Source organism: Pinus tabuliformis, chromosome 7 (assembly GCF_031772625.1).
Source record: "Pinus tabuliformis cultivar Carrire ecotype Pingquan chromosome 7, CPIR1, whole genome shotgun sequence".
NCBI lineage: Eukaryota > Viridiplantae > Streptophyta > Pinopsida > Pinales > Pinaceae > Pinus > Pinus tabuliformis.
In genome coordinates, this window is record NC_142293.1 from 1,903,956,357 (window position 1) to 1,903,983,887 (window position 27,531).

The window sequence follows — 27,531 nt, forward strand, 5'->3', positions numbered from 1 at the left end:
TGATGGGATCTTTTAAGTCATTGAATGTTCACCCCAATGTAAGAGTTATGCCAACGTGTTGTTGTATTCTCTTCTTTCTTTGATCTAAATCGATCAAGTGCTCAAGGGAATGAAGAATATTTGCATGGCGCTCATGCAGATCCAAGAGATTATGCCCGAGTTAAAACTTCATATGCTAGTAAAAATCAACTTACACATATTGATTGAAGTAGCCCCTCATGTGCCCTATGTCTAGTATCTAGTTTTCTCATTTTGTAGGAACCCTTTTATTTTAGAGGGGAGTTCTTTGAGAGAAAGCTTCCCCCTCAGCTTGGTTGAGTTCTTCTTATATGTGTCCTCACATGAGGTCACAATATCACATAGCAAACTCTTGTAGCTAGTGTTGCATGTATGTATTTCCCTTGCGAGCATGTTTAATAGGTGCCTCCCCTTCTAACTCGGGCCCAATGATGAGCCATGGGGAAGAATGATAGTATAGGAAGACTTGGGCGGGAGCCAAGATAAACTAAGGGATTTAGGAATATAGGAGGGTGTCACGTAAGACAACTGCCAAGTAAAATATACCCACAAATAGTGGGGTTGCTTCTAACTCGGGCCTAATGATGAGCCATGGGGAAGAATGATAGTATAGGAAAACTTGGGCGGGAGCCAAGATAAACTAAGGGATTTAGGAATATAGGAGGGTGTCACGTAAGACAAGTGCCAAGTAAAATATACCCACAAATAGTGGGGTTGCCTAGGAGAGATAATAGCAATGTCATCACAAGAGTAAAGGGGTGAAGAACAATGAGCCCCCACATGCACTGAACTGCCATCAAACACTAGAAGGGAGGCTTACAAGGAGTCCAATTTGATAGCAAAGCCAACAACAATAAGGAACTGAGAGAGAGATGAAGACTCGACACTGCTTGAGAGAAATGAAGCTCGTGTCAAAGAGAAACAAAAAGGCAGTAGGGAAGAATGTTCAGACCACAAAGAAAAGGGGAGAAAGACAAGTCAAAGCATCTATGGACAAGGGAACGAGAAAAGAAAACGTGATACCTCGAGCCCCCAAAGAGAGAACGTGTCTACCACCCTGCAAGTTAGCAAAGAAAATTGTCTAAAAATAATTTTGAGAGAAAAACTAAAATTACCAATTCTTAGTGAATGTTACAAAGTATGGAGAGAAATAACTCTCGCAAATTATTACTATCCTAACGAGTGAAAGACATTCTTGATAATTAAGACCACTTCATGGTTTTTCTAACTCCACATTCACTCTATCTCCACTCCATGAATTGCATTCCCTACCCATGATGCCCACTTGATGCATGCTCAAAAAAAACAATCACAATAAATGTTTCTAAACTAAGTGCCATGGGACGAGTCTTAAATACCAATTTCCATCGCATGAGTGATTAGGTCTAGCTCAAATACCGCGCAAAGTGAGAGTGATTAGCTCTACCTCAAATAGTGAGCAAATTGCATGCCACTCGCTCCCATCACTTTCCAATCGTGTCAACTTTTCAGAACCCTTAATGATCACCCACGTGTTCTGACTTCTCAACATTTAACATTGATGGGCCCGCCCACGTCCCTCAATTCCTTAGCTAAATGAGATAGCCGCATCTAGCTCCCCTTCTCATTGATCCTCGCCCATTTGAAAACCTCTACCTATTAATTATTAATATTTAATTAATTTACTTTTCATAAATAATCATTAAAAAAAGTAAAGAGTTAAAAATTAAAATGGCTAACACGATTAGTTCCTCATTTACTAAACCTAAAAGGATGATAAAGTACAACTATTTCGTAAAACATAAGAACTATCATTTATGGTTGATCACGACTTTATTTATTTTCAATCACAATAGTGGTCATATATGGTAAAACATAAGAACTATCATTTATGGTTCAAACTTATGCAATGGATTTTAGGCTTTAAGGATAAATTCGAAGAACTCGAATCCCTAAAAAAAAAATGGTGGTGAAAACAGGACCACGCACCCACGAAGTATTCGAATCCCTCGAAAATGGTGGTGAAAATTGGACCAGGCGCCTATGATCATAATGGCGAAAAAGGGAGAGTCTACCAATGTGTCTAAACTGAGAAATAGTGGGGATCGCTGAGCCGACGATAATGACAATTGAAATTATTTTTTGGGCTTCCCAACTGGCTATAAATATGGTTTTATCGTTCAATTTCATAATTCAATCATAAAATTTGCATACTTCAATCCGCATTACGGCTACGGCCCGAGATTCAGGAGGACGTAAAAAGCAACGTGAAGGCTACGTGGGCGTTACTTGCCTCTCTGTTCCATCCCGCTATTGAACGAATTCAATTTAATCTTTCATTAATTGCCTCAGAGCGAAAAGGTCCGTCCACCAACAAGAAGTTATAGTCATGGCTCCTGTGGTTCCTAATGCACCTAATACTGTGGTCGCCTTTGTGAACAATTATTACAATGCTGTTGTTCTGTGTCCTCATTTGTTGTACACATTTTATAAGGATTACAGTATACTTAGCCGCCCAGCCCCGAATAATCAAATTCCCCAGAAGGTCGACATCAAGACAATTGATTCGCAGGCATCTTACAACAATGGAGTACTCGTTCTGGTAGGTGGATCGGTTACATTTAAAACCAACGAAACACATACCTTCTCTCAGTTCTTTTTCTTGGCTCCTGGAGAAAATGGGTACTTCATTTTGAATGATATTTTTAGGTACGTGGGTGAAGAACCAGATCAACCAAATCTTGTTTTGATAAATGGCTGCATTGTTGAACAACATGTACCCAAACCTGATCTTGTGTCAGAGCCATCTGTCAAGTCTGAAGCATTAGCTCAAGATCAGAAGAGTGGAATTAAGCAACCCACAATAGTGGTGGAGGAGCCTGCTCCTGTTCTTGAGAAGGTACACATGCAGCAGAAGTCTAGGGAAGTCCCAGAAAGCTCAACAGACCAAAATGTTTCAACATTTGGATATGTTCATAAAGAAGGGCCACCTGCCCCTGCTCATCCTCATGAAATTCCAGTTATAGTTCAAAATGCACCAGAAAAGTCTTTTGCTTTAATTGATAAAGAAAATGCAGCACCATCAATTGTCGCACTTGTTAATGAAGGCCCACCTGCCCCTGCTGCTCCTCCTTCTCAAGAATTTCCTGATGTACCTCAAAATGTACCAGAAAATTTTTATGCATCAAGTGATAAGGAAATTGCAACCCCATCCATTGTTGCACTTGAGAAACTGTGTCTTCAAAGTAAAGGAGCTAACTATATTTCCACTCCACCGAAGGCATCTTCTACAGCTAACCCCATAAGTTCCACTACTGTGAATATGCCAGACAAAAGCGCTGCAGAAGGAAATCGGTGTTGTGTTTTTATCAGCAACCTGCCTGCTGATATTACACCTCCCCAGGTTGAGGTAGAGTTCAAGAAGTTTGGGGCAATTAAGCCTTCTAGTGTTCAAGTTAGGTTTACGAGAGACGGTAGATCCAGTTACGCGTTTGTTGAATTTGAAGAAGCAGCTTCAGTCCAAGCTGCAATTCATGCATCCCCTATGCCAATGGGTCCAAGAAGAGTATTTATCAATGCGAAACGTCCTTCTAGAGAGGAATTGAGCTATGATAGTACAAGAGGACGTGGTGGCTATTTCAAGGGAGGTCGAGGAAATGGAAGAAGTGATCTTATGAACAGAAATAACGGTGGTGGAGGTTCTTTATCTGGACGACGTGCTGATGGTATTCAAGAAAGAAGAAATGGTGGAAGAAGTGCGATAATGACAAGCAAAGGGCTAAATCCCAGGACGTGATCTGTTGATGCATGACAATTACAGCCCAAGCAGCGTTCGGATGGGCTGCTCTAGAAACTGAGGTTTGCCATAGTATGCTAACAAATATAGATTTACAGGTATACTCGGGATTAAATTTTTTGAGTTGTAAATGTTTTTTTAATTGTAAAACTTGAACATAAGATTGGTTAGAAAAAGAATTACACATACATTTTGTTTTTTTAAGATTGCTTGGAAAAAAAATTACACCTACTATTTTCTTTTGAATGCTCAGAAAAAAGAAAAGAGAAAATACATAGATATGTAATATAATTTCTGGATGCATATTTTGGTAGGTTAATGAAAGAAGAAATGGTGGAAGAGGCTAAATCCCAGGACGTGGTCTGTTGCTGCATGACGACTACAGCCCAAGCAGCGATTCGGATGGGCCGTTCTTTTACATAATTGATCAGTTCAAAGTTCTAGTTTTGACAGAATCTAACATAGCATTAAGTATTCTTGTAGTATAAGGTAGGGACTGGCGTGAACAAAACGCAATTAGTCAAGCTTTCATCAACGCAATTTTACGAGCTTTTGTTGCAGATTTCCTCAAATTAATTTTAGAAACTAAGGTTTGCCATAGTATGCTAACTAGTATCGATTTACAGGTCTAACTAGTATAGATTTACAGGTCTACCCGGGATTAAATTTTTTGATTCGTAAATATTTTTTTAGATGTAAAACTTGAACATAAGATTGCTTAGAAAAAAAAATGCATTTATATAAACGATTCGACGATACAACCAAAATAGTTTTTTTTGTTAAAATAGATGATACTGTCACAACGTTTTTTTTTTAAAGGCGTCATGAGTCATCAATCTATCTAATATAATTTCGGGATGCATATTTTGGTAGATTAATGAGCTACTGTAACAAGTGATGTGTAAAAGTCTTAACTATGATGCAGGAGCATCATGTCAAACAATTTCTTTTATTTTACATGTAGTTACTATATATCTAAGTATTACAGTTTTCCTACAGTTATTTTTTGAGCTTTATAAATCATGAGGTCTATGTTGAAGTTAAAGATGCATGAAGATTTTTTATTTTGGAAATATGTTGTTCTATGTTATATTTTTTTTCGGCACTCTGGTTGCCAATTTGGAGAATCTTAAGAGTGTACTATAATGAACCTAACTTTTGTACAAATCCTACTTCCATATTAATGAGGGTTTTATATAGATGTTGTTAACAATTTTACGCTGATTTTATTTCATACTCAATGAGTATTCTTTTTTGTTTGTGGGTTCTTGACCTATTAAAGATTGTTTAATCTACCAAGTTTTTTACATTGTATTTTGAGTGCCTTGGAAAAGTGATTTATATTTCAGTGGTTGATTGAAGTTGGTAGCTTTTTCTTTGTGAGTCTTTGACCTATTAAAGATTGTTTAATCTACTAAGTGAAGTTGGTAGCTTTTTCTTTGTGGGTCTTTGACCTATTAAAGATTGTGTTGGTGTAGTTTCTTGATAGTTAAAATTATCTTTATGACTCACCTTATACTCCCTATACTCTGTTCATTAGGCTTAGGGCTACGTTAGTTGTATTATTGTAGTTGAAGCGCATGAGCATAGCTTAAGCACAAACATATTGTTAAAATTTCTTAATGCATGCTTGTTAAATAGGGCATAGTTGAGTCTTATCACAATATCTATAACAACTGCACATACATTATCACATTATAATTGGGTTTGCAATATTTATTATGTGATGGACATAAATTTCCCCATAGATATTAAGTACATTGCAGGTGATGATATAGACTCTTCATGAAACTCAGACATGAATTGGGGCAACATTAGCTAAAGCACAATTGTTGAATGATTTGGTTGTGTTAGTTGTGGTAAAGGAGGAAATTACAGAAGATGAAGTTCAAGCCTTGAACCAGAGGGTAGACTTATTTTGAATATCTCGTCAAATGGAAAGGAAAGCCAGTGGAGGATTCTAGCTCGTTAACCACAGTAGAGTTGCTGAAGTGGGGAGTAAGTCCTAAAAGTATGCAGGATGATTTATTTCTTCCCGAAGGGTCTAATGCAGGAGCATGTGGACTTAGCCAGCAATGTGAAAGTTTGTTCGCATGTTGTGGCTAAACAAGTTGAATTTCATTGACCTCATTGCTCAAAAGTCAGTTTTACTGAGAGGGTTGGATCTCTCAAGAAATGAGTTGTATTTCATTATTGTAATAGTTAGAAATTGTCTTATTTTAGGTTCAAAGATAAGTTGTTAGCATAGGTTTATGGTAGAGCTAGGAATTAGAGATTTACTCTTAGATTGATTAAAAATAGAGATTGAGTTGTTAAGCACAGTTAGAGTAATATTTGATTGAACAAAGGAAAAAAATGTAATATAGAGAGAGACTGAGGAACGGAGAGAGGGGGATTGAGTGAGCGAGAGCTAAGGATTATCGTGTGGATTTCCATTGAAACAGAGGTCTTTTCATATGTTGTAATCGAGCCAAGGCCGAGACTTTGTAATTTTTGCTATTATGAATAAATTGTTCTTGTGTGCGTGATTATTTATCAAGCCTGTGGAAATCCTCATTATGCTTTTGTTTTCTTTGTATTCGGGAGAGAATTGATGATTATTTGTTTTCACACTTCCCAATAGAAAACATAGACTTAATGGAAAAAATGCAAGCTTTTGTATTTTTTATAGTGTTGAGCTAGATCAGATCTCAGTCATTGATTCCCGTTTGATCCAACGGAGGGAACTATCCCCGACCATTGGATCACCATATATCTCATCGCAAGTTTATTTAAGAGGAAGGCGGACCCAAGTCTTCAAGAGTTGCGATTAACGACTCCCGAAATATCACATCGCAATAGTGGAGTGGTGTATGGTAAAGGTCCCACCCTTGAAACATTGCGACATGCAACTGTTGATATATCGCATTGGAGCATTTGAGTGGGAGCGAAAAGACCTTAAGCCAGGGGAAATAGCGATTGCCGATTTGTGATGTGATCAACGTAATATATTGCATCGAGACATTTAAAAAGGGGAAACATTACATCGGCGACTTGCGACTAGTGATTTAATCTGGACCGTTGGCTCATTTAGATTGCGATCTCTAGTGAATCACGAACCTTTCTATTTATAAAGGGGAAAAGCATTTTTTTGGCCTTTTTTCCAAAGGCATTATGGTAATAAAGGAAAAGGAAAAATTGTAAACAAAGGGTGAACCACGAGGTGATTGTTGAGATTTCTGAAGCCACTATTTCCGCCTCCGCCAATCATGTACATGTAATTCATTCTATGCATTTTGTTTTTACAACCACCTGATCAATGTAATTTTTGCAGCAATATCAACTTGGAAATGCACTTGGGAGTACCTAGAGTGGCGAGGGTGACTTATAGACCCATATTCAAGGTAATCATTATGCCATTATGCAATTATGTCATTTATAGGCATGAACTTCGATTATCTATGTTAGGAACGAAGTTCCATTTTCGAAAAAAGAAAAATGTAACTTTGCTTAGTTATAATAATAGATGTATCATGTATTTTTTTTGTTTATATGTTTTTATTTTTGTTTTATATAAATTTGAATAATTTATTTATTTATCAATAGGGCACAAAGCATATGTATGGTGAGAATGCTAATCAGAAATATGCATAGTGAGAGTGCATCAAAGAAAATGTACACTAGTAAAAAGAAGAAACACGCATGGTAATTGTGGTAACTATTTCAATATTGAGCCTCTATCTTAATGTATACAAAAACTTAAAAATAAATATCACTCTACCTTAACTCAACTAAATAAAACAATTGTGATATTGAGTCTTTACAAGATGAATTTTAATATGACAATTTTATTTATGTGACAATTTATCTTTATGAGCTTCACAAAAATAAATAAGGTTAAAGCTGACATGTTACACTTACTTACATGTTATACTTACGAAGGCTAAGTATATATGGAGGTTGAATTTGTGCACAACTTCTTTGTATGCGCATATATGGAAGATGCGTATATACGGAAGTTGTGGATATCTTCCGTATATACATAACTTCCATATATGCAAATACCTTTTGTATACGTGTAACTTCCATATATATACATATATAGAAGATGAGCATATATAGAAGTCATGCACAACTTCCATAATATGCATACACAACAGTCTCTATATATCCACAACTTCCATACACACACATATATTTCGTATATGTGGAACTTCCATATATAAGTGAATATCCTCCATATATGCATATCTTTCCTATATGCCCATACCTTCTATATATGCGCATATATAGAAGATATCCACATATATGGAAGAAGCGTATATGAAAAAGGTATGTACATATATGGAAAATATCCACAGATACATAATTTGTGTATATATGGACATGCACATATATTGTATATATGTACATATCTCCCGTGCATGTCGAACTTATCGATATATACATATATTCCATATATGAATATATAACAACCTCCATATGCGTATATTTTATGCCAGTACAGAAGAAGTGCATATACAGAATACATTTGCATATACAGAAGTTGTGCATATATGGACGACATGCACATATACAAACCCTACTCATATATAGTGGCTGGAGTTATGCAAGCTTCCGTATATGCACAACCTCTATTTACACATATTTTCCATAAATGCGCATATCTTCAATATATGCACAACTTTCATATATGTGCACATCTTTTTTATATGCGCAACTTTTGTATATGCATATACATTCTCAATATGTGAAAATTTTGTATATGTGTATACACATAACTTGTGCACATATGGAAGATATGGAAGCTATGTATATATGGAGGTTGAATTTGTTCATGGGTATGTGTATATACAAAAAATATGTGCATATACAAAAAATATGTGCATATACAGAAGTGGAGCATATACAAAAGATATACGCATATAGAGAAGCACATATATGGAAGATATGTACATATACCAAATATATGCGCATTTCTGGAAGATATGTGTATATATGGAAGATGCACATATACAAAAGATATGCTCATATTTAGATGTTTTGCATGTACAAAAGATGTGACTATATAGAAGTCAGACAACTTTTGTATTATATGCACTTATACGGAAGAAGCACATATAAGGAAGATATATGCATATACAAAATAAGCACATATTCAAAAGACATACACATATTATATAAACGTTGTGCATTTATAGAAGACATGCACATATATGAAAGATGTGCATATGCAACTCATATCTTCCGTATATGCATAATTTCCATATATGCACATATCTTTGATATATGCATAACTTTCATATATGTGGATATACAAAGTTTGAAGTTGTCTATAGCTTTTGTATATGTATAGATTTTGTATATGAACATATATGGAAGTTGTTCATATACAAAACATTATACAGAACTTGCGCATATATAGAATTTGAAGTTCTACATAGCTTATGTATATGTGTATATCTTACATATATGCATTTATTGCATATGCACACATATACTCTATATATTTGAAACTTTTTTACATACACGTATCGTCTATATAAGTGCAACTGCCGTATATGCACATATACAGAAGTTGCACACACACACAAAAGTACTCCGCAACTTTAATAATATGCATATATGAGTGAATGAGAGAACCCCAACAAAAGCACTTTTGTAGCCGTACACCATGAGGCGGCTTCACCATGGAGGAGATATTTGCATTGGCCAATAGTTTCTCCTTCCCTACAACATCAAGCCCTTCAAGAATGAGGTATTGTGTGATTTTTATCCTCTTAAAGTTTGTGATTTATTATTAGGAAAGCCATACTTGTTGAAGTGACAAGTTGTATGTGAGTCTAGAACTCGCTCTTTGATTATTACTTTGGGAAATACGTTGTACTCGATACTGGAGATAGCTCCACCTACCGCCATCTCTTTGATCACTAAAAAGCAATGTAGTAAGATCAATTCTCAGACTAGAAAATTTGTTTTCCTTATGATTCAACCTCAGGGAAAGTAGAAGGTAATGGCCATGGATTCTAAACAATGCTCCTCTGCATAAAAGCAACATATGGACAAGGTCGTGGAGGAGTATAGGGACAATTTTGCCTCACCTACAAAGGTAACTCCACAGTGTCATGTCAAGCACTCCCTCGATATGAACTAGGGTGAGTTGCTACCCAATGGAGCGATCTATCAATGCTCTATTTTACAAAATCATGAGATCAAGAGGAAGATTCAAGAGTTATTATAGAAAGGGAAAATCAGGCCAAGCTCATCACCCTGTGGGAGACTGATTTGTTGCTACAGAAGAAGGACTGGACCTGGAGACTTTTTATTGACTATTGGGCACTAAAGAAGATCACTATCTCCAATAGGTACTCAAACCCACATATTTATGACCTTCTGGACCATCTCAAACAAGCTAAATATTTTAGCAAGATTGAATTGAAGTCCAATTATCACCAAGCAGATATCGAACCCTCTCATGTGTGTAAGACTGCCTTCAAATCAAATGAGGGCCTTTTCGAATGGTTGGTCATGCATTTCGGGATAACGAATTCCCCCCCAATCTTCATGAGATTCATGGAAGACATCTTATGAACCTTCACCAATGCATTCATGGTACTTTATTTAGATTACATCTTGATCTTCAACCAGATTTGGGAAGAGAACCTTCACCATATCTGACATGTCCTTCAAACCCTGTGACAACACAGACTGTGTGCCAATTTGGTGAAATGCACTTTTGGTATAACCTAGGTTGAATATATGGGGTACATCATTGATGAGGAGGGTGTGCATGTGGACCCAGCCAAGATACAAGTAATTCAAGATTGACCAGCGCCAGCTACTCTAAAAGAGCTCCGCAACTTTTTGGGTCTTTCTAATTTCTACATGAGGTTCATGCTATGGTTCTCTTATATCTCTTGGTCTTTGAGTCAAGTCACGAAGGGTGGAGTGAAAGGAAAAAAAATTGGATTGAAACCCAACAAAAGTCGTTTTATGAGTTGAAGCATCGCCTCTGCTCTACACTAGTGCTCACATTACCATATCCGCAACAGCCATTTGAGATTGAGACAGATGTCTCCAACTATGTTGTTTATGTAGTTCTTACATAGTAGGGGCATCCAATGGCTTACCACAGTGAGACAATCTTAGAAATTTTCTGAAAGTATCCCACTTACGACAAAACAATGTATTCCATTGTGGAGGTCTATTGTAATGGAAGCATTACATTTTGGGTAAGAAAATGGTCATCCACACAGACCACTCACCCCTGCAGTTCATACACACACAAGGGAAGTTTTAGAATGATCTCCATCAGAAATGGTCCACGTACCTGCAATAGTTCTATTTGAACATTAAGTACAAGAAGGGAAACACCAATAATGTTGTAGAGTGCCTCAAAGTCATGGCGCTAATCATTGTGCTTGACTCCTATGGCCACAAGACTTTAGAGTGGCCTCATATTTACCAGAGTGATCCATAATTCAATAGACCATACGAGATACTCCTGCAAGGGAAGAAAGTTCCAAATTTTCACCTTCAGGATGCACTGTTATGGCACCTGGGAGACATATGTGTTCCTTCAAGTGAGCACGCTAAGATGATTTGGGAGGCACACTACAGTCGGGTCACTAGACATTTCAGAGTAGAGAGAAAAATGGCATTACTGCAAAAGTATTTTTATTTTCCAAAACTCTGTCACGATGTTGGTAAGTACATTAGATCTTACATCACTTGCGCCAATTCCAAGGCAACCATTAAGAAGGAAGGCCTATATACTACTATACCTACTCCTAGTCAATATTGGGAATATATCTCCATGGATTACATATCATGTCTTCCTTCTACTAAGAACGATAAAAATTTCATTTTCATGGTCATCGACAGATTCTCAAAGATGGCCATCATGGTGGCCTGCAAGAAGAGTATCACAATAGAGGCCACTGCTAAACTCTTCTTTGAGCAAGTGTGGGTACACTTTTGGATCCCACAGTACATTATCTTATACTAGGACAACATATTCCTAAATGTATTTTGGTTAAGTCTCTGGTCGACGTTGGATACCAAACTTACCAAGTCCATGGCATTCTAGCCCTAAACTGATGGCCAAACAGAGGTTGTCAACGTCATGATTGTACAAATTCTACGCATGTACAAGTCAAAGAATCCATGCACATGGGATGAAAGCCTCCCCTATGTCTAGTAGAACTATAACAGAGCTCTCCATAGCTCAATGCGCCATAGCCTCTTTTAGGTAGGGTTGGGATTTTTTGCATTATGTCCCACTGATGTGGCCATACAATTTGCAGCTGCTAAGGAAAAATCAACTCATGTCTATTCTGAAGCCGAGAAGGCTAACAACTTCAATGAGTACATTCAAAATGTATGCTAATAGTTACATACTATATTAGATAGAGCTAATTCTAAGTACAATAATTGCCATGATTAACATTGAGTGCCACACAAATTCCAAGTGGGTGACAAATTTTCACTACATCTGCAGAAGGAGTCCCTCGCTAAACCCCACTGCAAGCTTCACCCGGTCTGATATGGGCCATACGCCATCAACAATGTTGTAAGTGACAATGCCCTCAACCTCAGCATCCCATCATTCCTTGGTCTGCACCCAGTGTTCAATGTAGACTACCTTAGGCCATTCTTTCCACCATTGTTGGACACTTCCAACATTGTAGAATACTAACACCAATAGAGCTCAACTCATATTGCATGGAACATGCCACAACTCATCAGCTCATGGACATGTAGATCAAGAAAAATTGCCAACACATTTTCCAACTATATCGAGTTGTCAAAGTAGGCCAACACCTTCAGCAGGGCAAGTGGTTGATCAAGGACGAGGTTCAACATAAATTTCCTCACCTCATGGAGGCTTTGCATGAAATGGTGACCATTGATTCCTGAGGGGGAGGACTAATCCAGATAGATATTCGTGCCCACCTGTTTATTCCACCTATACCTCCAGTCAGTTTCATATATCTCCTTGTTTATTTCAACATTTACTATTTTTAGCATCTTTTTAGGTCCTGAACTTCCAGATCAGTTTGGACCCCTAAGCAACAATTTTTTGAGGCTCGCGGCCACAGGAATATCCCTTCAGAAAATATCGTAGTACTCCGAAAGACCTTCCGAACAAGGTATCGTACATGCCAAACGGAGATAATATGACCATGTTACGACATCAGGGGGTTGAGTACCCAACTAACCCCAATGACGCCCACCAATTATTGATGTTACATCTCCTCGGGTTATGGTTTTGGTTGTTTAGGGTTTTCCATTGTTGTTCAATAATAAATAGGCCCTTGAATAAATAGGCCCTTAAGCCTAATTATAACATAGTTCAGAGGCATGTAGCCGCCATATCTCTTCTCAAAGATAAGCTACCATCGCCTAAGCTAGTTTATTTCCATTATCTACTAATCTACTTGTAGAAAGAAAGCTATTATATCTTGCCAAAACCATAAAACTACCAAGTCTACTTGTAGAAAGGAAACTATTATGTTTTTCACAATTAATAAAACTATAAATCAGAATTTCATGTACCATCTACCTAGTTCAAATTTTCTTTTAAATCATTAACCTATTTACATCATACTTGTGATAAAAAAAAAAAAAAAAAAAACTAACTCTTCTCTATTTTTTCAGTGAAGGGAGGGATTAGTTGGAGTGTACTAAGTTCTTCCCCTAATCATGAAATCATAGCTGGGGGTCATCATTCATCTATAATAAGTAAAATTCGCAGTGGAGATGAAACATTATGAAGGAAAGTGATGCTACAGGAGGCTTGCAATGCTACAATAAGGCCTGCAATGATACAAGAGGGCATTTGAGTGGTTTTTGAAGGTGAAAAGGTTGTTTTGAGGATATGGAGAGGTGGATGGAAGTTGAAGAAAATGGAGGGAGGATTGTTTGAGTCCTTGGACAAGCTCAGTGCCTCTCAGAGGGATGTCTTGAAATAGGATGAGTGCTCTCGATGTATTAGGCAGAATGACTTATAAAATGGGGTCTTGGGACAAGATTTGAAAGTGGAAGGAAAAGATTAAGGAGCTCAATATGGAAGTGGTAAACATGCCCTTCTCTGTAGATCAACCAACTCTACAATAACTCACAAGAATGCATCCATTTATTATTAGAAAAATGAAATAACTTATGACAGGAAATATGAATTGAATTTAAATAGCATATAATCTATGCAATACCACTGATCTAATCACTAAAATGAGTTCTAAGCTACAAAAAGAAAATGTAAAACAAGAAAACTAACACTAATCTATTGCCAAGAAATCATAAACATGCTATTTTTATACTGTAGTTGTGAATCCTTGCACCCATTCTCCCACAAAAGAGGTGATGTAGAGGCCTCAACCACAGGATTTTATAGATTAATCTCTACTAAAATGCAAGAAATTATGCAGCTTATTGAAATAAAGAAGAAACACAAGTATAATAAGAGGAACCCAAGACACTAGGTTGGGAAAAATTGCAGCTGAAGAAACTCCCTTGAAAGTAGGAGTGGTTCCCTCCTTGATCTCGAAAATGGTGGATCTTATCCCTCTTGATATTCACTTGGAATAGGAGTCAATCGAGTAGCAATGAAATTGAACTAGTGAAAGAGGATATTGTGATCCCAGGCTGATTTTAGGGAGTTAAGGATGTGAACAAACCCCATAGATTCTCCCTAGTTGTCTCAATGAAGCCCCTGCATGGTAATAGCCTAAAAAATGCTTCATTTTCCTGCAATTAAACCATATTTTGCCACATACTTTGACAAACACCTTTTACTCCTCTTACTAGGAATAATATAACAAAAAATGTTAATTAATGTAAGAGAAGTATAGTTTTAAGGGTGGAGGATGGCATATTGATCTTCAGAATGTACCTATTGATGGGACTCATCACTAGCTTCCATTTCCTTATCTACAAAAAAAATCATAATATATTGTAGAAACTTCTTGTTGTTCTTAACTATTGAGGATGAAACAAGCATTGCAAGTTGTAGCAGTGTTTTATGATTAGCCTATTCCAATTTTTTGTTACAAGACGTGTAATAAGCATGTCGAGGAATCTAGTTTTTCACTCCAAGATGAAGCACATTCCAATCAAGTATCACTTCTTGAGGGAGAAAGTTGCAAATCAGGTTGCAAAGCTCAAATATGTTCCTACAAATGAAAAAGTTGTTGATGTTCTCACTAAGTCACTTCCTATAGAACAATTTGAGTATCTTAGGGAAAGGTTGGGAGTTGTTCTTATTGCCTCCCTACGCTAGCTCTTCCTTTAAGAGGAGGAAGGAAAACAGTTGTATTTTCACAATTTAAAAGTGAGTCTTCGAGGTCCACACGATCAACATGAAAAAGAAATATTTTTGAAAGGAGAAGCATTGAAACAAGGGGAGCATGTTTGTGTAGTTGCATTGATGTCACATAGGGGGAGATTCATAGTGATCAGAAAAAAGGTAAAAGGAGAGATTAATAATGATCAAATAAAAAGGTAAAAGGAAAGATCCATAGTAAAAGGAGAGGTGTGAGTGATAAAAACATAACATCAGAAGAAAAACTAGCATAAGTACATCTTAGGAGGATCGACAGTCAAAGGAGATAGTTTGCACCACTCAAAGGAGATAATTGAAGTTAACAATTTTGCTAAGGATGTTTTGTTTGATCTTGGTATTGCCATCAACGCCAATTGGGGAGAATGTTGGAAATTTGTTTTCATTGATATCGATAGAGAAACAAGTAGAACATGTCAAAAATATGTCTCATGGTGCAGGTTCCAGGGACAGGAAGAACGTCAAGATGAAAAATTATGAAGATAGTCTGAAGTCATTTTTCAGGAAATAGATGAACTAAAATGGAAACTTAGGCCCACTCATTTTGAAAGCTCTCTTAAAGATATTTCCAACGATATATAGAAGTATGCAAGTGGCTACATGGATAGAGAGATAGAACCAGTCAAGGTGGAGTCCCCAAAGTAAAAAATAAGCAGTAAAAATCGAGAAGCTCGGAGGCCCAAGAAAACAAAAATATAGAGTAGCAGATCCAAAAGCCTGGAAACCTATAACCCCAGAAGTACCAAAAGCATGTAACATGGTGGAAATAGAATGGTGTACAATAGCCACGGGGGCCTCACTCAATGAACCTATGGCATATCATGTGTGTTTGTGGCATACTAAACAATAACCCAAATTTGACCATATATTGGAAAATACCTCTACAAATCCCATTATTTAACCCCCTACCAATACAAACCCAATACACCTTCCCAATTTAAAGCTCTACTTTCACTAGATATTGTAGGTATCCATTTTTTCATTAACTTTGAGCTCTATTTTTTGTATTTTCCAATATAAAAACCCTTTACCCCCTATATATCCCCTAATATATTATGCCATTTTTTCATCAATAAATATACCCCAATATGAATCAACGTGCTATGGTATTTCTCCCCTAGTGAAGCCCCCGTGACAATACAAGGGTCAGAAGCCTAGAACCCCATAGATGCGGAAGCATTGAAGGTCAGAACCCAATAACTCTTTAGAAAACAAATACCCAAAAATCTCCATGGACCAGGGAATCAAGGTTCCATCTCAGCAGAATGGAAGCATTAGGTGGGCCATTCCTAAAAGGGGAAGAGTGCATAGAAGAGACTAGAGGGATGACATAAGACAAGGTAGGCGTGGCTCTAAAAATAGTGGTGAGCGCATTGATTAGTGAAATTTTAGATTGGGATGAAATAGTTAAATTTCGTGCATGGTTTTTGGTGGGTCGAGACTCATGTTTCCCATCAGTGATTCAAAGAAAACTTCGATAGGGTCTGCAACATGTTAGTTAAAGTGAAAAGGGATGTCGGAATTGGAAAATTTCCCATACCATCAATCGAAAAATCAATGAGGGAGGTTCATTTTGAAATCGCCCTTCTCCATACCACAAAGAACTTGCAAGGGGAGGTGTAAACCACAAGCAAGTTTCTTAAAGGAGCGAGGCATGTCGACATGGACATTTGTGGAGTGAAAACCAATTGGAGAAGACCCAGGAAAAAGGAGCTAATTCTAATATGACGAATTTGGAAACATTTTTGTTATAAAAATAATAAGGCCCATGGAAGTGGGTTTGGCAGTGCAACTATATTTTAGTGGCAATGGCATGTTGAAGTGCATGAGGTACATGCATAGAAGGATGAGTTGAAATCTATTTTAGCATGATTAAGCCTGATAATTTCATGGATGGTTTGACAAACATTTTAGTGACATTTTTGGGAGACTTACAGTTAAGAGGAACATATAGAGCCTTGATTTTGACAAAACTACCAGTTAAGAGGCAATTTTGGTAGTTTTGGCTAAGTTTTGAGGATCCATAAAATTATTAAACCTCAGCTAAACTATGTTAAACAAATAGAATGAAAGTAAGTAGGAAAACAACAATTTAACTAAGAGATTGAGCCCAAAAATATAGATTAGAGATTGATAACATGAAGAGAAGATTTAGAAAACTGTACTGAACAAGACAAAGGAAAAAACAAGAAAACCATGCAGCAACATAACTTAAGTCTAAAACTAAACATGGCAGCTCTGAATTCTTTAAAAGAATAATTCAAGGAGAAGAGCGATGAATAAGTAACGATGAGTGTAGAAGATTATGAAAGACCAACAAAGTGTTGGAGAGTGTGTGTGAGAGTTATTGGTGCAACATAATGCATGATGGTGGTATGCATCAAGGGTTAAACATAGACTGTTGCTCGTGTGATCGTATCAATAATTAGATATTATTGAAGGTTTTTGCATCAGTAATTAGAGATTACTAAAGGTGTTTGTATGGTGGTTTTTTGAGAAGTTGCAATGAGAAAAATTTACTTCTTGATGATGTAATAGGTCTACTATTTCTAGTCTGAAAATAAATGAAAGATTATTCAACAAAGCCAACAAGTGGTAGCTTGTAGATGAGGGGTTGGAGCTCCTTCCAGTGGCTACAGATAAATGTTTGGGGGAAAGAGTGCCTTTCAACAGGGACTAATAAACGACCAGGGGAAAGAGTCCCTTCTAGTGAGTATTGGAAAATGAGCAGGGGTAGCAATCCCTTTTAGTGGTAGCTGATAAACGAGTCGGGATAGAAGTTCCTTTGGTAGCAATTGATAAACCTAAAAGTGCTAGCTTGTAGGGAATTGATGTAACCAAGTTGAATTGTAATAAAAGAAAGGTTAATGGATTTTCTTTATGTTGCTAATGTTCTTATGATATTATGTTTCTAATGATTGAGTTGTGTTGTTGATCCATGAACTATTTCTAAAGTGATTAAAAAATATAATTTGGGAAAAATTATATAATTTGATCACACTACTGATTCACCCACCCGCCCCCCAGTAGTGTCTTAGTTTCTCCTAGTTTCTAGCAGAGATTAGAGGAATCAAATTTCTCCTAGTGCAAACCTTTCCTGAAGTTTTTCACTCAACAAACGATTTGCATCATGAGTGATTGTTCTCTCTTGGCCCTTGGTAGACTTTTATTTTTTAATAACTAACATAGATCTATATAACTTTAGATCTAGCAAAAAAGAATCAAATTTATCTAGGTGCAAGCTTTTTATCAAGTGTTGCACTTAAAAATATGTTAGCGTGTTGAGATGACTGATCCCTCTAAGCTCTTTGTAGATCTAAAATTTGATGGACCTATGCTAGTTTTATCTTTTTCATGGGTTAAATTTTATTTAAAATTAGCAAAAATTTGTTGAAACTACATATAAATTGCACAATTTATAGAGTCAAAAACCTTTTTCCGGCACTTAATCATTTATCTATTTAAAAATACCATTCAAAAAATACAAATTTCTAAAATAATATATTATTGAATTTTGATCATTTATCTATTTAAAAATACCATTCAAAAAATACAAATTTCTAAAATAATATATTATTGAATTTTGACAAAAATATAAAATAGTCAAATTACACCAAAATATAAGTAAATAAACCATAAAATAATATTTCATATTAAAAAAATTGAAAAGGGAAAAAATAGAAAATCTTGTGATATGATGTTCTCTAATACCTTCAACGCAATGCATTGCAAACATCACAAACATCACAAAGTCCACTTGTTAAAAGTATTTTTCGCAATAAAAAATAAAAGTATATATTTCTAAGTACAAAATAAAAAATAATTAAATTCATATCTTTCAAGTATGCAGAATATGGTTAGGGATTAAATTTTCCTTTTTATTAAATAATAACATATTTGTATTTTAATCAATTTTATTTATTGTTGTGTTTAATATAAGTTGAATATGGAACCAAGTTAGTTCGTGTGTATATATATATATATATAAAATAAATGGTCTATAGGCTTAGAATATATATGCAAGACAATACAGTTGCAAGGAATTGGGATGTTAAGGTTGGAAGTTAGCTAAATAAATTTTTAATAACACAAATAATTATAAATATTTATTAATTAAATTCAACTAACTACGAGGCTCTTCACTCCCAGTAGCTACGAGGCCTCTCCTTTCCCAATTCCCCTACCTTTACTCACCAGCAATTTGTGGACAATAACATGCTTTATGTCCATCCTTCAGTCTAGGAAGCTCGCAAGTTAAAATCCCTGTTGAATGTTTTTTCAGCTGCTTCTGGAGCTTCTATAAACCAAGCTAAATCCCAAATCCTCTTCTTTCATACCCCTGCAGTAACCCAAGATTCCATTGCTCGTATCCTTGGTTTTCTGATAACTGCTCTCCCATCCAAATATCTAGGAGCTCCCATGACCGATACTGCCCTAAAACACTCCTCTTGGCATTTGCTCCTAGAAAAATTAGAAGCTTGTCTCTCTTCTTGGACTCACAGGTCCCTCAATATGGCTAGTCGCTTAGTCTTAATCAAAATGGTTTTACAATCTATGCCATTGTATCTCTTCTCTGCCTTGGCAGTGCCAAAATGGGTCCTCAAAGAAATAAGAAACCTTCAAACATCCTTTCTGTGGGGCAACTCAGGACAAAATTGCAAATGGGCTCTGGTTAAATGGAGCACAGTTTGTCTTCCAAAAAACTTAGGAGGTACACGGCTCCGTGATCCATATCATAGCAACGCAATTATGGGAGCTTACATCTAGTGGAATTGGCTCACGACACCACATGCTCCCTGGGCCACTCTATGGACAGCAAAATACGCCAACAACAGACCTGTTGAGGATCTCATCCAAGTCACTAACATAGGACCAAGTTCCCTAGTATAGAATGCAGCAAAGCAACACCAAAATTTAATCTAGCAGCACAACTTCTGGGAAGTTAGGGACGACACTATTGCAAGGTTCTGGGAAGATTCCTGGCAACAAAAACCTAGACTAAAGGAATGGATTAATCCCCACCAAATTCCTAACTTGGAAACTCAAAGGCTTGATAAGATCAATAAATATTGGAAACCTACCATAACCCAAGGATTTAGGCAATGGCTAAACTCTGATCACATCATCCGGAACGGCATGGAGTCCGACCAGCAAATCTTGCGAATGGAACTCTCCAATCGGAACATAAGACACTCAGATAAGAAGGATGTGATCAGATGGGGGTATGAAGCGAGAGGAATTTTCACCACGCATGAAGCTTACAACATAATCATAAAAGATTCTGCATTCAAAGATCCACTCTGGACCACAATTTGGGCCCCTAACATCGAGCTTAAGGTGTCCACATTCCTTTGGTTGCTTTGTCAAAACAAAATTCTCACTTGGGATAATTTGTGGAAGTGAAACTTTCACGGACCTTCCATCTGTCCCAATTGTAAACAAGAAGAAGAAACCACCTTGCACCTCATGAATACTTGCTCACTGGCTCACAAGCTTTGGGAAAAAGTTAGTTTTCGATGCCAAAGGGATAGCAGAATTAAAGAAGGCATTCCCACCATAGTGCGCAATTGGGCAAGAAATCCATATAAGAGTAAGGTACTAAACTCCTTATGGAAGCTCATCCCAGGCCTTCTCATGTGGACTATATGGAAAGAGAGGAATAAACATATCTTCAAGGATCAGTCTTCACCTTTGGAAACCATATGGTATTATGTTTGCCAAAACCTTAAGGAAACTCTTCTACTTCAAACTTGGCATGATGACGACCTTCCCTCCCTGCCATAGGAAAAGAATATCTGGGACAACTCGAATCTACAATAAAATCAGGAATTGAAAATACCCGCTAAATCTGTAGCAAAAAGTACAATATCAGATAAATGGTTTCCTCCACCCCAGCATGTGATCCAACTGAACTTCGATGGGGCCTCGAAAGGCAATCCAGGCAAAGTAGGGTTTGGGGGAATTTTTAGAGATCATAAAGGCACTCCCCTTCTAACATTCATAGGCTCAAATGGATGGGATAGAAATAACTCAACAGAACTCGAAGGGTTATGGCAAGTGCTCCTTCTAGCTCATGCGCATGGTTTCTTCCCACTCATGATTGAAGATGACTCTCAAATCCTAATAAATATGGTGAATAAAATTCTCCAGGGGTCTCCCTCAATCAAAGTAGGCAACACTGGGAGACTAGCGGAAAGACTGGAACTTATTGGGGTTTGGCTCAAGACCCATAGAGCAGTCAATTTTAAACATATTTGTTGGGAAGGTAATAAGGTGGTTGACCTTCTTGCCAACATAGGCATGGAGAGTAGCACTACTCTGAATGCAAATCCGTTATCTACTATAGCCACGGAGGCCCAGATAAAGGAATTCAATGAATTAGTAAAGAAAGAGAAAGCACCGGAAGCAGGAGAGCACCTAGATGCAGGTGACATACAGTGAATTTATGGAAATTATGAAGAATGGCAGCGAGAGGACGGGCCACTTGGCTGATGGCGCCTCTCCCCATACCACTCTAGGTCGATCTCTTGACAGACCACATGCGACTTTGAATACAGGCTCGAATTGAGAAAGAGCCATTAACTGCTCCAACATGGATTCCCCTCACCTCGTTGTCTCTCCTTCTCCCCTGCCCCACTGTAACTGGCCGCTCCAAGCTTCTGAACCGAGCTCCCGCATAGTCACTGGGCGTCGCTGCTAGTTAGTTTGCTGCGTCGGTTTTGGAAATGGGTATCACCATTCCCATTCCGGTTTCTGCCATCTAACCAATGCCTAGCTTGACCCTGCTTTCCTTCACAATCCCTCTGTCAGCGCTCCCTCTGTCATCGCTCCCTCTGATCACTCAACCAGAAATTCCAACATGGTGCGACATCGCATGAGAAGTCGAAGAGGAGGGACTCGGGGAGGGAGTTCCCGTCCTCAAACTAAGCCGAATCCTGAGCCTACTGCCTCCTCTCCTTCCCTTGAACTACATCATCCCCAAAGATATGGTGTAGGCAGATATCCTAGTACTCGAAATGGATGGGGTCATCCTTCGTCTTCAGGTGCAAATCACGGTGATTTTTCGGTTCACTCTGTTAGTTTTCCGTTGCTCCTTCATCCCGCTCGCCAATCAACCCAATTTAGATTTTGTAGCACCCTGAACAGGCCAGTAATTACTGCTACAATCTCCATCCTTTTCTCTGAAGACAATGAGCAGCCTGCTACTCAGGTGGATAATTCCGACTTGCGGCAAGAGGAGGCTCCCAGACGCGGTAATGGCTGAGACACAAGAAAGAATTTGCTGGATGAAGGTAATTTTTCGCTGCATGGCAAGAATATTGGCAGCAGTCAGCAAGCTGAGGGTGGTAGCTCTGCAGCCACGTGCTCCCCAGGTGGAATCGGTCATGACGGGTTTGCTCCGCAAAGGGTAGCTCGTAGACAAGGCGACGTCCATCCGGCAGATGGGCCACATGGAGGTGGAGGTGGGCCACACGGCAGGGCAACGACGGAGGAGGAGGATGACTGGGCCTGTCCAATTGTTGAGGAACCCATCCGAGATGAATTTAAATAATATGACGTGGCTGCTAGATGTCTTTTGTCTTGTGTTTTTTGATATGTTAGTTCTATTGGAATCTGATCTTTTATCTGGATCTTTTGTCATGGTAAAACTTCAATAGTTTTTGTTGTTTCCGGTCTTAAGGATTGATATCCCTTTGGGTTTTAGTCTCTGCGGATTGGTTTCCCCAATGTTGGGGTAGTCCAGATTTATTCTGAAATACTATGTTAAACTCTGTTGAGGCTTGGTCTTCTCTCTACTTTTTTGTTATATATCAATAGATTAACCTAACTTAGGAAAAAAATTAAGACCACTTCATGATTTTTCCAAATGCTCATTCCCTTTATCTTCACTCCATAAATTGCATTCCCTACCCATGATGCCCTCTGCAAGCATGTTGCAAAAAGAACAATCACGATAAATGTTTCTAAACTAAATGCGAGGGGAGAAGTCTTAATACCAATTTCCATCACACGAATCACTAGCTCAATTATTGCACAAAGTGCATACCACTACCTACCATCACTTTCCAATCATGTCAATGTTTTGCAGGCCCTAATGATCAACCACGTGTTCTAACTTCTAAACATTTAACATTCATGGGGGGCGTTCCCACGTCCCTCAATTCCTTAGCTAAATGATATGGCCACATCTAGCTCCCTTTTTCATCCATCGTCACCCATTTGAAGACCTCTACCTATTATTTACTAATATTTAACTAATTTACTATTCATAAATCATCATTAAAATAGAAATTGAAATAATTTCTTGGGCTTCCCTACCCGCTATAAATATGGTTTATCGTTTAATTTGCATAATTCAATCATAAAATTTTCATACTTCAATCTGCATTACGACTACGGCTCGAGACTCAGGAGGACGTAAAAAGAAATGTGAAGGCAATGTGGGCATTACTTGCCTCTCTGCTCCATCCCGCTATCGAACGAATTCAATTTAATCTTTCATTAATTGCCTCAGAGCGAAAATGTCCAAAGGCATAGTCATGGCTCTTGTGGTTCCTAATGCACATATTATTGGGATCACCTTTGTGAACAATTATTACATTGTTGTTGTTCTGTGTCCTCAATTGTTGTACAAATTTTATAAGGATTACAACATACTTAGCCGCCCAACCCCAAATAAACAAAGTCCCAAAGGAACAACTGTGATGAAACAACATAAAACGTTTCCATACTATGGTGTGCAGAAGGTCGACATCAAGACAGTTGATTCGCAGGCATATTACAACAATGGAGTACTCGTTCTGGTATGTGGATCAGTTACATTTCAAACCAACAAAACACGTACCTTCTCTCAGTCCTTTTTCTTAGCTCGTGGAGAAAATGAGTACTTCGTTTTGAATGACATTTTTAGGTATGTGGGTGAAGAATCGGATCAACTGAATCTTGTTTTGATAAATGGCCACATTGTTGAACAACATGTACCCAAAGCTGATCTTGTCTCAGAGCCATCTGTCAAGTCTGAAGCAGTAGCTCAAGATCAGAAGAGTATAATTGAGCAACGCACAACAGTGGTGAAGGAGTCTGCTCCTATTCCTGAGAAGGCACACATGTAGCAAAAGTTTTAGGAAGTCCCAGAAGGATCAACAGACCAAAATGTTTCAACATTTTGACATGTTCATAAGGAAGGGTCGCCTTCCCATGCTCATCCTCATGAAATTCCAGTTGTAGTTCAAAATGAACTAGAAAATTAATTTTCTTTAAGTGACAAAGAATATGCAGACCCATCCATTGTCTCACTCGCTAATGAACGCCCACCTGCCCCTGCTCCTTCTCCTCCTCAAGAATTTCCAGCTAAACCTCAAAATGTCCCAGAAAATTCTTATGCATTAAGTCATAAGAAAAATGAAGTCCCGTCCATTGTTGCACTTGAGAAACTGTGTCTTCAATGTAAAGCAAATAATCATACTTCCACTCGACTGTATTAGAAAAATTTAGGAAATTTAATTTCACGGAGATAATTTTCGCAGAGGAGCATAGGGTAATGACTCTCGCGAAGCTACTTTCGCGGATTTAGGATTGATTTCTAAATCTTGAAAATAAATTCACATAAAGACTGTGGATCATTCACCATGTAAAAACTAATGTTTATACTGATTTACATTGACGCGGAATAAGATAGTGTTTTCACGTGAGGATTCACGCGTCCACCAAAATTTTCTGGACCATTTTCTTTTTAGAGACTTGTGCTCTTTTTCTCTCCCATTCTTTTACTCTCTGACTTATCAAAATGAATTTTTACATTCATATTTAACTCAATATACAATTTTACATTTAATTCATGACAAAGAAAAAATAATTAATATAGTATTGTTGTTGACCGTGATCAGAATCACAAGTGTTTCTGGACTATGGAGTGGCTCCCATATCTATTTACCAAAATACATTATTTGCTTCAAATTCTTACTTAGTCTTTCCATTCTCAAATAGAGACCAACCTGCAAAAATACATTTTAAAAGTATGATTGCTGCCACTTTGTTTATTGTGGTGGTACGTTGTTTATTGTGGTGGTTGGGATTATTATCTCCAAACAGAAATAAGGCATCTTCTACGGATAAGCCCATAAGTTCCACTACTGTGAATATGACACACAAAAGTGCTGCAGAAAGAAGGCAGTGCTATGTTTTTATCAGCAACTGCCTGCTGATATTACACCTCCTCAGGTTGAGGTAGAGTTCAAGTTAGGTCTGCGAGAGAAGGTAGATCCAGTTACGCATTTGTTGAATTTGAAGAAACAACTTCTGTCCAAGCTGCAATTCATGCATCCCCTATCCCAATGGGTGAAAGAAAAGTATTTATCAGTGTGAAACGTCCTTCTAGAGAGGAATTCAGCTATGATGGTACAAGGGGACGTGGTGGCTATTTCAACGGAGTTCAAGGAAATCGAAAATGTATCTTATGAAGTGATATTACGACGTGCTGATGGTACTCATGAAAGAAGAAATGGTTGAAAAGATGCAATAATGGCGAGAAAAGGGCTAAATCCCAGGACGTGATCTGTTGCTGCGTGACCACCACAGCCCAAGAAGCGATTCAGATGGGTTGTTCTTTTATATAATTGATTAGTTCACAGTTCTAGTTTTGACGGAATCTAACATAGCATTAAGTAATCTTGTAGTATAATGTTGGCATTGGCCTGAACAAAACGCAATTAGTCATATTTTCTTCAAATTAATTTTAGAAACTGAGGTTTTCCATAGTATGCTAACTGGTATGGATTTACAGGTTTAACTAGTATAGATTTAGAGGTCTACTCGGGATTAAAGTTTTTGAGTTGTAAATATTTTTTTTCAATGTAAAACTTGAACATAAGATTGGTAAGAAAAAAATTACGCATACTAAATTTTTGAATGCTCAGAAAAAAAAGAGAAAATACATAGATAGATATAAATGATTCAACGATACAACCAAAATGGTTTTTTTTGAATGCTCAGAAAAAAAGAGAAGAGAAAATACATAGATAGATATAAATGATTCAACGATATAACCAAAATGGTTTTCTTTTTTTTGGTTAAAAAAAGAGTGTCGTCAGATGATACTATCACAATGATTTTTTTTTTTTTAAATGCTCATGAGTCATCAATGTATCTAATATATTTTCTGGATGAATATTTCTGGATGCTATTGTAATGCAAGTCATGTGTAAAAGTCTTAACTATGATGCAGGTGCATCATGGCAATAATTTTTTTATTTTATATGTAGTGATTTTTACTATATCTGTATATCTGTAATTACTACAGTTACCAAATTCGAATTCGATTCGACACTATAAAATTCAATGCGGAAAAAATTCGACATTATACGTCTTACAAATACTTAATATTCTTTTTTTAATATTGGATTTATCCTTTTTTTTCTATTTTTTTATAAGTCTTATCCATTGTAAACTGACTTTTGCTATTTTATAATATAGAAGTTATTCTATTTTTTTTTTTATAAAAGTTGTCAATTTGGAAGCTTACCATTTTATATCTTTTATAGTACTGAATTTTTCCATTTTATAATTTTTTGTAATATAGAAGTTACTGTTTTTCTATTTTTTTTATGGATCCGGATATCATGATGGCTAAGCAATATTTTATATCCCCAAGCGAGGAGAAAGTCAAGGTGGTCGGACTTGATCTATCAATTCGAGAGGCCTCTGATGTCATGGTTGGTGCAGGAATTGATCTGTGAGTACAAGTCGGTTCCCTCATTTCTAAGTTGTCCATTTTAGGAAGTTGAGTAGATAACAAGGCATTTCCTGCACATGTGATTCCTAGGGCTTGTGGAGTTTACAGAAATAGTGAATGGGCAATCCTGCATTTAAATACTCCGAGGAGAGGAAGAGCCCTAATTCTCTTCTTTCTTCTCCTGTTTTTTTTTAACTATTAGGAAATGACGAGTGGGGACTTTGGTTATTATATTTGTTGTAAGGTACCTTTGACCAGAGGGTACCTGCAATCGATTTATGGAATCCAAGGGGGTAAGGTTTGAAGAAACTGAAGCCCAAAAAGCACTCATTCCAAACAGATCCTGTAGGGGAGAAGAGCCCCGCCGGCAGCGACGACAATTTCTTTTATTAAACGGTGGGAGAATCGTGAATCATAATACTCCATATGCTCAGCCCACTGCGAAAACGCCAACTTTAATTGTGAACCTAATATCTAATACACCGTACCGAACTCAAATTGACGTATTAATTCGCAAATCGAACCGGCGAATTTTCGATTTTTTTTTCTGCAGTACGGCCGAACTTGGTAACTATGATTACTACAGTTTTATTATAGTTATGGTAGAGAAAAATAAGATATGTTTATTGGGATGTTTGGTTGAAGTGTTCTTGGGACCGTCATGATATTGACATCTAGTTTCTAGAA

At 37.3% G+C, this 27,531-nt stretch overlaps 2 protein-coding genes across 2 annotated transcripts; both read left to right on the forward strand.

Moving 5' to 3' along the window:
- The first annotated feature begins 2,386 nt into the window (after positions 1-2,386).
- On the forward strand, positions 2,387-21,554 carry LOC149256083 (nuclear transport factor 2-like). Its single transcript, XM_089455204.1, has 3 exons — positions 2,387-3,722; positions 3,818-3,891; positions 21,264-21,554. Exons 1-3 carry the CDS (start codon positions 2,387-2,389, stop codon positions 21,552-21,554), a joined length of 1,701 nt encoding a protein of 566 aa, XP_089311330.1.
- Positions 21,555-23,635: 2,081 nt separating this feature from the next.
- LOC149256084 (nuclear transport factor 2-like) lies at positions 23,636-24,226 on the forward strand. Its single transcript, XM_089455205.1, has one exon. The coding sequence runs from the start codon at positions 23,636-23,638 to the stop codon at positions 24,224-24,226; it is 591 nt and encodes a 196-aa protein (XP_089311331.1).
- Positions 24,227-27,531: the final 3,305 nt, after the last annotated feature.

Bases quoted from the DNA above. Each gene is read 5' to 3' on its own strand.
- LOC149256084 (XM_089455205.1), top strand. From the start codon at position 23,636: ATGTCCAAAGGCATAGTCATGGCTCTTGTGGTTCCTAATGCACATATT.
- LOC149256083 (XM_089455204.1), top strand. From the start codon at position 2,387: ATGGCTCCTGTGGTTCCTAATGCACCTAATACTGTGGTCGCCTTTGTG. The intron at 3,723-3,817 runs GTATTCAAGAAA...TGACAATTACAG, and splicing joins ATCTGGACGACGTGCTGATG to CCCAAGCAGCGTTCGGATGG. The intron at 3,892-21,263 runs GTATACTCGGGA...AAAATTCTCCAG, and splicing joins TAACAAATATAGATTTACAG to GGGTCTCCCTCAATCAAAGT.